This window comes from Penaeus japonicus, unplaced genomic scaffold (genome assembly GCF_977035675.1).
Source record: "Penaeus japonicus unplaced genomic scaffold, GWHDUDI00000001_assembly GWHDUDI00000007, whole genome shotgun sequence".
Lineage (NCBI taxonomy): Eukaryota > Metazoa > Arthropoda > Malacostraca > Decapoda > Penaeidae > Penaeus > Penaeus japonicus.
Window position 1 is genome coordinate 13,620,288 of NW_028234409.1, and position 12,500 is coordinate 13,632,787.

The 12,500-nt window shown below is 33.6% G+C and overlaps 2 protein-coding genes across 7 annotated transcripts in view; one reads left to right on the top strand and one right to left on the bottom strand.

The window, feature by feature from the left end:
- The window catches only part of LOC122257031 (TIP41-like protein), a 14,950-nt gene extending 8,887 nt beyond the window's left edge, over window positions 1-6,063 (top strand). For all 4 annotated transcript variants that reach the window (XM_043022053.2, XM_043022057.2, XM_043022056.2 and 1 more), the window contains exons 4-6: window positions 1,641-1,863; window positions 2,638-2,796; window positions 4,539-6,063. In XM_043022053.2, coding sequence (XP_042877987.2) covers window positions 1,641-1,863; window positions 2,638-2,796; window positions 4,539-4,628 — 472 coding nt within the window. In that variant the 3' untranslated portion in view covers window positions 4,629-6,063. The remainder of the gene's footprint in view (window positions 1-1,640; window positions 1,864-2,637; window positions 2,797-4,538) is intronic.
- Window positions 5,263-12,500, bottom strand: part of LOC122257032 (uncharacterized) — a 9,696-nt gene continuing 2,458 nt past the window's right edge. For all 3 annotated transcript variants that reach the window (XM_043022059.2, XM_043022061.2, XM_043022060.2), the window contains exons 2-3: window positions 10,684-10,907; window positions 5,263-7,564 (exon numbers count right to left, since the gene is read on the bottom strand). In XM_043022059.2, coding sequence (XP_042877993.1) covers window positions 7,424-7,564; window positions 10,684-10,893 — 351 coding nt within the window. In that variant the 5' untranslated portion in view covers window positions 10,894-10,907 and the 3' untranslated portion in view covers window positions 5,263-7,423. The remainder of the gene's footprint in view (window positions 7,565-10,683; window positions 10,908-12,500) is intronic.

Genomic DNA, 12,500 nt, shown 5'->3' on the forward strand with positions numbered 1-12,500 from the left:
TTATGAATGCGATTATCATCATCGCTCACTCATTACCCATAGCACTATAATCCAAAATCCCTGAACGCCATTTACGTCATGATACCCATCATCAGGCCAAAGCTCCTGCATCATGTATGTCATGACACCCGTACGCAATGGGTTAAAAAGATTACTATGCATTCATCCTTCTTGGTTACGGGAAGATTTTTCATTTTGTCTAATTACTTGCCATTAACCCATCCATGACGGGGGCATTCTAGCCTTGAATGTCACAATGCCGGGGCGTTCGAATTATTAGGCCTAAATCAATTGAATGGCTGGCACAATACTGTGCCGCTCGGCCACTGGGCTTTTGAATGAGCGGTACAGTACTGTACCACCCGTCCAGAGAGGGTTAATACTGTCATGATTGTAGCTAGTGTTTGCATACAGTCTTCCTATGGTTATAGTGTATTAGATTAACCCATTGCAGACAGAATATATTTGCTTGTCCAGTCTCCAGGATAGGCTTTATTTCAGAGCGAGGCAGCTTCATGCAACATACCTTGACTTTACGTGCTCTCTTTCAGTCACTCATTGTAAAACTAGAGCCATTTTTTGTGTTCGTCATTTTTTCTGTTCATCTGTATCAATGCTGCAGCTGACTAAAAATGTAGTGTTGGGTCCATATCAGCTCATTATATTCTTTATACTCAGTGTGACTGTTGTGAATGAATACAAAAAATATGACCATCCACAGTGAAGATAACATGAAGAGGTAGGGTAGAGGAACAGGCACATGGGCACTAGGCATGGTTTGAGTTACCTTTCTCTTCTCATTCTGTCTGTACATCCTTCATCGCCGATACTGTAGAGCAAGAGTTCGGTAATTTGCTGTGGTCCACTATTTTATAAAGATAGTGCTTGCTAGAGACTGTAGATGGGTGCCATTCCTGCTGGTGCTAGGAGAAAGTGGCACCTTCTAAGTTTTGGATTTTAGGTGAAACTCTCGTTGCTTAACCCATTCCCTAACGACATAACTGGCCATCAGGATGGGCAGTCTACTATGCTGGGGGTAGAGGGACAGGGAAAGTGTTTTTTCTGCCCTACAGGTAGTGCAAACAAGTTCAGACAGTATTTTTCCATATATCCATCACGAAGTGTAGGTTTAGGCTGACTTTGGAACCCTGTAGCTCTGAAGCTAGTGCCGTTACAGCCATAATACTTCAAGATTGTGTGTGCACTTCAACTGTGAGCAGATCTCAATGTCACGTCGTGTACGCATTTACACCTGTCTTTTAGGCCTAATCGGTGCCATCATGTATGTCATGACACTCATATGCAATGGGTTAATATTATGGCAATTATAGTAATTATGATTGCAATTGTCATCATCACTCACTCCTTATTTGATAGTACAATAAAGAAACACAGTGATCCCAAATTCCCCAACATCATGTACGTCAGGACGCCTGCCATCAGGCCAAAAACTCCTGTGTCATGTACTTTGTGAAACCCATCCATAATGGATTAAAAGAAAAAGATTTGGAGTATCATCATTTTCAAATATCCCCTCAGCTTTATACTTACTCACACTATTTTGTATCAAATTTGTTTTACAGGATCTTTTGATAATCATATTTACTAAAATTTCTTCAACCACGATCAAAATTTTGCAGGTCTAATTGTGAATATGCTCAGAAGGTCGTTAAACCCTATGATTGGACATTCACCACTGACTTCAGGGGAACTTTAGATGGGAACTTAGTGGCCCAGAAATCTTCTGAGCGGATTGACCTGGATAAATTACGGGCTCGAGAAGAGATTAAATTCTACCAAGAAATTTTTCTCTATGAGGATGAATTGGATGATAATGGAAGCACTCGATGTGTTGTGAAAGTGGTAAGTGGAATTAGTATACATGAAAAATAAGCTCTTGATTTGTTTGCATGTGAAAAATTACCACTATCCTTTAGTGAAAGGGCGTGCTGTGTTTGCCAGTATATATGAACCCCCCCTCCCTCTCCCTCCTTTTAATGAATGTGCTATGTTTTCCAGTAAATATGTAACCCTCCCCTCACACTTAGAAAACATGCTGTGTTTCCCCCTTTCATGATAATGATACTAAAAAACATTAAGAAGAATGAAATAGTAATTTTTTGTGTAAAATAATTTTTGAACATACTTTTTCATACAAATATTGAAATTGATATTAGAACCACATTTAGGGAGAAACATACTCTGCACATGTAAATACAGGATATACAGTAGGTGCTTTGCATTTAGATATCAAATAATATTCCAGTAACAAGAAAGAGTAATAAACTACCATACCATTCTTACTCAGCACAGATATTTGTAATCTATAATTGTGTGTGCTATCATAATGTTCACTCCATTGGCCGTTGGTTTCTATTTCTAGTTTACAAAGAAGTGGAATGTGGTATAAATTTTGTTGTTGTAGTCATTGATTTCAGCTATATTTTTAAAGTTTAAGGGTATGCACTATGAACCCTTGTGAGGTCTTAGTGTAAAACTTTACTCTCTGTCTTATATTCTTTTTATAAGTGATACTTAAATATCAAATTTATATTTCATAATTTTCAAGTATCTGACTACAAATTATATAACCCTTAAAAATGCGTGATGTATTTACAGTTATCAATTTACTTTCAGCGAGTAATGCCAAGTGGTTTCTTTGTGGTTTTCCGGCATTACTTACGTGTGGATCAAGTTATTGTTAGGGTAAATGATACAAGATTATACAGCCCCAAAGGTGCTTCATATATCCTGAGAGAGACATCGTCAAGAGAGGCTCCCATTTCCAAATTAAGGGTAATCTTCATGTCGTTTTCTGTTTTGAAGTATTTTGTTTTTTCTGTTTGTAACTTTCCATTCTATTAACCCCTTCAACACGAGGACGCATATACTGCGTCCTCGCAGTGCTCGCGTCAAATCCGAGGACGTGTCCTGGCTGAGTTCTGGTGGAATTGAGATTTCTTTCTTCCGGATACTGTACGAGATCTTTCAGAATAGAGGTCGGATATGATACGATATATTACTTGACTTTCATTATTAATAATTTATTACATAAGAGTGGGATTCGCTTATACCAGGGGAGGCATTGATGGGCCCTGCTAGCAATCATTTTATTATTTATTTATAGTATTATGTAAAAATATAAAACTTATTATGATTAGTTTACCATACTATTTCATTTGTTTTCTTTGGTCATCTGAGTGAGGCCTCCCACCAAGGTCACTCTTTCCATCTTCCTCCCAACCCATGTAAATAACTTGTCACATGCATATGGGGGAAGAGGTTAACTATGGATATTTTGATATATAACACATGATGATTATGTTGAGGTTTTGGCTATAAACTTGTAGAGGTTTTGGCTTAAAACTTGTCATATTCAGTAGCGACGTTTAAAATTTGGCGCGCGCCGGCTGCTCGGATACGGCGCGAGGAGCATTTTCTACTGCCCATAGTGAAGGGGTTAATCCATTGTGGATGGGGATAGATTTGCCTACCTAGCCTCCAGGATGGGTTCTGCCTGCACATCCTTTATCTCCAGTACTTTAGAGCAAGAGGTTGGCAACTTGCCATGTGCTGTTACTCTATAAATATAGTGCTTGCTAGAGACAATAGATGGGTGCCATTCAAGGCTCTCTCTCCTGCTGGTGCTAGAAGAAAGTAGTGCCATCTAGGTTTTAGAAGTCAGGTGAAACCCATTTTGCTTAATATTATAGCAATTATAGTAATTATGACTACAATTGTCATCATCACTCACGCATTACTCATGGCTCAATAAAATAACACAATGATCCAAAATACTTGAAAGTCATGTACGTCATAATGCTGGTAGTCAGGCCAGAGCTGCTGCGTCATGTATGTCATGACACCTGCATGCAATGGGTTAAAGGTAAAATTAATTTCAGATGATTAACTTGAATACATGTGTACTTCTTGTGTTTGTTGTCTCTGTACATAAAGTTGATCTGTATTTTCCATGTAATATAGTTCAGATTACTTAATTTATTATCATGTTAAAGATTATGCTTGTCGTGCAATCTTTCATATTATTACTTTTATGATACAAGTTAAATCATGTACTAAAGATATTCATAATATTCAAATTATCGAGTTCTGTGAAATAATTTTATAACAAGATTGGCTGCTGTAGCCTTATCCATTGAGTAAGTTTAGTAAATATGTCTGTCACTGTGCTCCGATATCTCTGGCAATACTGCAATTAATCTTTTTTTTTTTTTTTTTTTTTTTATCATCATCATCATCATCATCATCATCATCATCATCGTCATCATCATCATCATCATGCAAAGTAAAAACTTTATCTAGCTAGGATGAAGATACATGCATACATAATGTTTCTATCTGTATTATTTATATATATATATATATATATATATATATATATATATATATATATATATATATATATATATATATATATATATATATATATATATATATAATATATATATATATATATATAGATTAGGTATTTATAGGTATATATATGCATACATACATGTAAATGTCTTTACTTCCAGGTTGATGCATCAGTATATAAAGACCCAGATGTGGTATGGCAGCATCTTCCAATTGTGACAGAAAGTGTGGACAAGTTAGTTGTGGAGTAGTAGATTTTTTCATCTGTGAATGATAATTGTGTGAAATTCCATTTGTTTTTGTGTTTTTTTTTTACAATTTTCCCCCTTTACTTCTCATTACTATTTTCTTGTACTTCTCTGCTTTATATTTTATTAAGAGAAGAAAAAGTATAGGATTTGACTGTCAATACAAAATGTCTTTTAGATTTTTTCTTGTAATAGCATGGGTTGTTAGGGGAAGAAATTCACTATTTAGTTGGGATCCTAACAAGATTCACATACTACTTATATGTAGTATGCATATCTGCTTACCAGTATCAAGATCTTGAGTTTTTTGACGGTAAACCATGTTTGGAGTACACCAATAAAATTAGTATGCCTGTCTGTGATTTTATGTACAAAAGTGTTTTTCATTACATGTTAGAGGTATGAATAATTTATCATAAGTAGAGTCATGAATAGAAGGATCTCATTTCAAATTATTTTGTTTTCTTATCAACCCAACAGAGTGTATATTGTATATTGAACATTGTGCTTACTAGATCCTTAATACCCATAAATTAATACAAAGATATAAAGAAAATTTACATATTTTGTACCACTCCCATTATTGTTCTCAGAAACCAGTTCCAAGTCTGCAGGTGGAATAGTGAAAAATAAGATAAATGGTTTTTAAGTTTATTTTTTAAATGAAAAATTAGCAACATTTTCAGGCTCTTGTCATATTTGAAATTTACTCAAATCTCGAAGTTTGTGCAATGATATACATGGAACTATTCAAACTCTTAATTTAAACACTTGGGGTATGATGATAAATGAAGATGCACATAATTCTATGTACACATTAAAAAGTATAATACCCACTATTCTAGTAAGTGGGGGGCTTCTTCATAAATTACATAAATGCTGGTTGACACTTGATAGGATCATTAAAACTATAAAAGTCCCATCAGGAGTCTACACTTATGCACCATTGTCAGGAAAAATGATCTACAGAAAAAAAAGCATGCCAGCATTTTCCTTTTTCCTGACATACTATTCATCTATGCATTCATCACTCATAAATGGCAGTCCAAATACAAGCATCTTTCAGATTGACTTGTGCCTTCAGTTACAAAGTAAATTACAGAACATTGGCCTGCTTTTTAACCAAAAGTGAACTAAATGACCAAGATGAGCAAAATAAAGAAAATGCATGCAAATATTCTGTAATGGCTTAGTTAGTAGAGTCACACTACATACTAGGTATAAAAAAAAATGACACTGGTTATAGGTATCACTTTCAACTCAAAGATGCATTTTTGTTTTGAGAAATTTCTTAATTCAACATAACAAGAATAACAAAAGGTATTTTCCCTGTAAATTATTCCCTTATTGTAATAGTGGCAGTTGACTTATTAGAATAAAGACAAGGTTTGTTTATCCTAAAGTACTGTTCACTAAAAAAATAAAAAAAATAAAATGCTTTCATTCTCTCAATACGCCAGAACAATTATTACTCTTTAAAATATCCAGTTGACATAGTCCATATGCAAAACTTTTAAACTACTTAGTATACATAAAACTATATTTGAACTAAGACAGAAGTGTTGAAAATACCAATATGTGGCTTCAGTTAATGCTGTGCAGGCAAGGAATACCATGTGTTTATACAAAATGGTAGTACAGAAATAATACCTTTTTACAAGGTTGCTGTTTGCTTTAAATAATAAATTGTTTGTTCTTTAGCACACCATTCAAAAACAAGAATATATGAAAAACTAATGTTCTGCATATAAAATGGAAATATGTATATATTTTCTCCATCATTTGCTTACAGAAATATACCATCCATATTATTCTATATCACTTTTAAGTAAATTTTCTCCAAGTCTTCAATATTCAAGAAAAAGTTATAAAAAAATATTTCAATCTTTCTACAAACTTCTGACTTGTCTAAGTATTAACCAAAATAGACTTTTAATAATCAACAATATTAGGCATTACAAAAGAGATTCTGTGTGAAATTTCTAGAAGCAATTGGAAGACTAAAGCATTTCTTTCAGTTGCAGGACAAATACTGCATAAAATTCATCTAAGAATTATTAACAACTCTAACTTTTTAACAAAAAGGCAACATCTATTCTCCTGTACATAACATTCAAAAGGACTTCATATGAACATTAGAGATAGTTTAGTGACTAAGTGAAATTCTGAATAGCAATGAAAGGCAAGAAAATTGTTCACAAAGAGCAGACTACTGGAAATAAATGCATGTATATCAGAAAGCAAAATGTAAAATTGAATTTGAAAATAATGAGCAATAATTTATGAGATATAGAAACTGTCAAAAGAAACTAGTAAGTACTCCTCTCGGCTGTTTTCCAGCTAGACCAGAAATTGTCAAAGAAATATGCAAATTTGGCACTTGTGGGTGTTATCATTCTATTAACCCATTAGCAGCGGATGGCATGATTTGCTGCCAAGGCAGAGCCGGTCGTAGACGCGGATGGCATCATGCTAGACAATGTAAACCCGCCATCCTACTGCATACATATTTTATTAAAACCGTGACCAATGGGTTAAGTTAAAACCTGGTCTTTTCTTCCATTGAAATGCATTATTTTTTCATGACATCACTTTGGAGAAAAAATTACAATGCAATATTAGAATTTTAAGATATAATCATCAAAACACTATGGACACTCTTGTGCCATACTTTTCATACCTTTTTGTACAAAATGAGTAAAAAAAAAAAAAAAAAAAAAAAAAAAATAGTTTGTGGAAGTCAGAGGTTGAGGAAATACTTGTACAAAAAATTAATATTGCTCTTTTGATATCAAAGTCTAACTCTGGACAACAAGAACTGTGGGAGGAACAGTGGTTGCAGCATTGGCCATAGCCTCACTGAAGTTGTTGCGCTCCATCATGTTTTTAGCGCAGAAATATGTCAGCTGTGTTCCGCGGAGCAAAACATCAGTGACAGCCTGTGGAAAAAAAAATATATTGTAGATACTTTTCCAAGAGAAGCAATTATAAGTGAACAAAATGGGGAGCTTTAAAAATAGTTACAGATTATATTCAATGATGTTTCATGTTTTATGAAGCCTTAAATAATCATAAGAAGATGGCACACAGCAGTAGAGTGCTGGTTAGGCAGTTTATACTCAGCCAGTCCTTCTCAGTCAACACATCTGTGAATGAGTACAAGCACCAGCTGAGATGAAAAGGAACTGGCCGCCCCACTACATCATCCAGCAGCCTACCTTCTTTAATCCATTCACGCCAAATGACACGATATCTGGGCAAGGCCGGCGCTCGGAGTGAGCGAGCGGGCTGCCCAGGCTCACGGCTTGTGCACCCGAGAATCTCGAGGCGTTAGGCTTACGCGTTCAAAAACCCCAGCATTACGACCATGCAAAGCTGGAATCTCCCCGGCGTGAATGGGTTAAAACTATCAGCAATTTTCTATTAGTGCCACCATCATATCATTATTATTATCATCATTTATATTCATCATTATAACCCTAACTGACAGTCAGGATGGGCAATCTACAATGCTGGTGGCATCGGCTAAAAATTATAGGGATGGGGAAAGTGCTTTCTCCACCCTCTGGTCAGTGCAGTCTAGCCTTACGGGTATAGCCTGACTTTGGAACCCTGTAGCTCTGAAGCTAGGGCCCTTACAGCCATAATGCTTCATGACTTAACTGTGAGCAGATCCTGATGTTGCGTCATGTACGCATTGACACCCATCTTTTAGGCCTAATTGGTTCTGTCCTGTTTACCATGACACTCGTACTAAATTGGTTTAGGTGACTTTTTTATATAAAAAAAAAAAAAAGATATCAACAAATGAAATTCCATTAAAATGACAATATAGATTCATACTCATGATTTTCAAACAATCATTTTTTCCTTTTTCTTGAGCAAAAGGAACAACTTCATTATATTTTTAAAATACCTCATGTCTTCATGCCGGGGGACATCACACGTTATAGGGGATTTTGACTAGCAAGAGAATATCCCTTTGATACTGGATGGAAACATTGAAATCACAGAAATGATATGAGAAAAAACACTCACAGTAGTTATTTATGCACATATTGCTTACCTGTAGTCATGCACCACCATGCATCTACATGTGGAACTACAGCCTTAATAAGTTAGCTAGAAATTTTTGTTTTGTTTTACACTTTACCAGAAACATCTGGGAAAAGGGGGAGGCAGAACTACTATGTTCTTTGTCTAGATAATGTAAAAGCAAAAGCTAGCAAATCTCTACTCAATATAGTCTGGTATGACAAAGCTTAGCTTCTTTCCTAAATAAATATGGTTGACCACTACTAGATTGCAAAGCATGAAAGTCATGTCACTTCTTCAATGGACATATCTGCCAACTTTGAAATGTGGTTGTGGGTTAATCCTTTGTGGAAATTACCTTTCTTACAAAATACCTATGTGGCCTTATAATTATTACATTTGTTTTTCTCTCTCTCTGTTTAGTTCTATTGTAAAAGATCTCAATTTGTAATTTCAATGGATTGTTATGAAATATAGATCATGAGATTTGCAAAACTACTGTTAAACATTATATTCCAAAAGAAATTATACTTCCACATTTTCTGTTACACATATTTAGCAGGGGGAGCTACTCTGTCTTTGATCCATAAAATGTATTTGTAAATGATACTTCCTTTTGTTAAAGAGATAGAGAAGGAAGGTATTTCTACCAATATACTTATATTTTACATAAAAGAATAAAAAAAAAAAAAAAAATGGATGAGACAAACCAAGTAAGGAAAAAAATCTATGAAAGAGCAAACTATGATGAAACCACTAAATATTTTTTTCATTTTAATAAATTCAGTAAAATGAAACATCATGGCAATCTTCTCAAACAAATAATTGCATAATCAACAATGGGATATCTATTTGTTGTGAAAAATATTGTACTGGAAATACTGACTGAGAGAGAAGTAAAATTGCATATCTAACTCATTAAAAAAAAAAGAAAAAAAAAAAATATATATATAAACATATATATATATATTTATATTTATTTCATAATTTATTATTTTCTTCTGAATGGAGCAGAAACCTTGGATGGCTAATTAATAGACTGCTCTTGGTAGCTTTTGGGTTTTGGGCAATATAAGGAAAGTAAATGTACAGGATTCTTTTCACCCTTTTTAGGCAATTTTCAAATAAAAATAATATGAATATTTACCTTCAGAACTGCATAATTAAGCTATCTAGCTATAATGGTGATGAAAGACAAAAAGAAGAAAAAAATTTGTGTTGTGTGTGCGAAATACATATTATGTGATGTATGGTTCTGGAAACAACGAGCACTTACAGCAATATACAGTACACAGTCCTGGATTTAAAAAGTTGGTGCTATATGCCCATAAAAATTGTAATTGCAGTAACTAGAACACAAAGACTAAATAATAAAAAATAGCCACAGTACTACAAATTTCTTTTAGCATGACAATAGGAGAAAATGTCTAGCTTTAATCCATGTTTCACTGTATGAAACATGGATTAAATTATTTGATATTTTTTTAAATATGTATTTAGGAGTTTTATCTACATAAATAAGGGTGATGACAGATTAGCTAAGAGATAATAATTAGTATGATGCATTAGTTACTCAACTGAAGGAACAAAAAAAGACCCATGAAAAATGCCTATCCCGGAAGGGTTAAAAAGAATTTACTGATCTATCAATCAGATGGAAATTTCTGAACAAATATTATTTAAATTTCAATGATAATAAATGAAACCTGAGAATATCCAAGAGATCCTTCCTTCTTTGATCCATTTGTGAACCTACTTTTTATAAGATTTTTTTTAAAATCATACTTTCGACTACAGTACAATATTTTACATCAAAAAAACATAAAAAAAAAAAAAAAAAAAAAAAAAAAATGTGGTCTATTCCAAAGTAATGGAGTTAAGTCAGTGCATCAATGATTTCCAGGAGAATAATGATGTAGGCTAATTTCATGATGCGAAACTCAACTCTAAGCAACAATTATGCTTGTATTCTCTAACTCACACCGTTTCAGTCACTGGTTCAAAAAAGTTCAAGCCTTCTTACCGCTAATGGAGGCAAACACACTGTGAAGGGGATGAGCATGATGTACCACCATGCGCAGAATCCAGCAACCCAAAGGGCAGCGAAAACCAACAAGAGAAGCCAGAGGATAAGCCATAGCGTTCCTCCTGAACCTGTGGTTCCTGTTGAGCCTCCTGCACCAGCACCAGCACCTGTGCCACCTCCTACACCACTGCCTTCTCCAGAACCCATTTCTTCTTGTTTATCTGAAAGAGATAAATGGTTAAGCAATCTTGAGCACCGTTTCAATCTACCACTTGCAAATAATTTTTTTTCTTAAAGGTAGGAATTATTATATATATTTATTTATTCATTAATATATATTTATATATATATATATATATATATATATAGATATAGATATAGATATAGATATATATATATATATACATATGAACAGAGTTCATAGCAACAAATGTAGAAGAAAGGTATGAATGAGACTGAATATCTAAACACGCAAGAGATGTATTTGACACGTTTCGACGGAGGTCTTTTTCAAAAATACATGTATTTTTGAGAAAGACCTCCATCGAAACACGTCAAATATATTTCTTGCGTGTTTAGATATTCAGTCTCATTCATACCTCTCTTCTACATATATATATATATATATATATATATATATATATATATATATATATATATATATATATATATTGTACATATACATATAAACATATACATACATAATAAGAAGAATCAGAAATCTGTACAGATACCTTAGGCTATCCATGTACAGTTTCTTATTAGGTTAGTTGTGCTATCCACATACAGTCTCGTATATGGTTAACTGTGAAAATTTAAGACAGATCTAAATATTTTACTAGGCAATAATCAAGCATAAACAACTGCTATTATAAAATCTCCACAAAAATGAAGAGTTAACAGATATTGGGAAAATTTCATATGTATTGTACAGGTGCTTACTCCAGAGTTCTATAACATTCACAGTCGTCAAACTAATGACACAAGATGTGAAATTATCTAAAGCAGTATGTTTTTCTGCTGTGATCTACTCATGACAAACTAAAAAATGAAAGGGTTGACTTTACATTTCTAGAAAGAATTAAATGATGAATAATTTCTTCAATCTATATTCTACATGCATCTAACATCTTGATACAATTGCCATTTAAAGGTGTATAAAAGGAACTGATTACATGTTGAGACTAATGAATTTACCTTGTCTTGAGCAGATATGTAGGTTTAAATGAAAAAGCCAAGAAGTGCAATATAAGGCAGTCTGTAGAAAACAACTATAAGGTGTGCGGAAATGATACTACTTCAAAATATTCTATTTGGTTGCAGAGTCTGATCTAATGAAAGAGACAATGCTGCTACCTTTTACTCAGGCAAATGTGTAAGCATGTATATTTGTGTGTAAAGAACCATTTCACAACATATAACTTTTTCCTTATGAATCAATATATGCATTAATTGCAATATCTTAAAAAACAATAATTTACAATATGCAACTTTTCTCAATTTTATAATTAAATTCAAACTAGATTAATATTCACCTTAAATATAAAAATCATATTGAATACATACTTCACATACTGGTTCATATGTATGGAACTCGTAAATGCTTTCAGTTTATCAAATAAAACTAAGTTAGGACATAAATAAATATAACTGCAAATACAGTACAAGTACAAACACTCTCCACTTTCACCAATATAACATATTTACAACAATAAAGATGTCACACTTAATCAATAATTAAACCCTTCATCTCTACAAACCCCCTAAATTGTCCAGTCATCCTGCCATGCACTGTTTGCTGCATGTACTTTGCA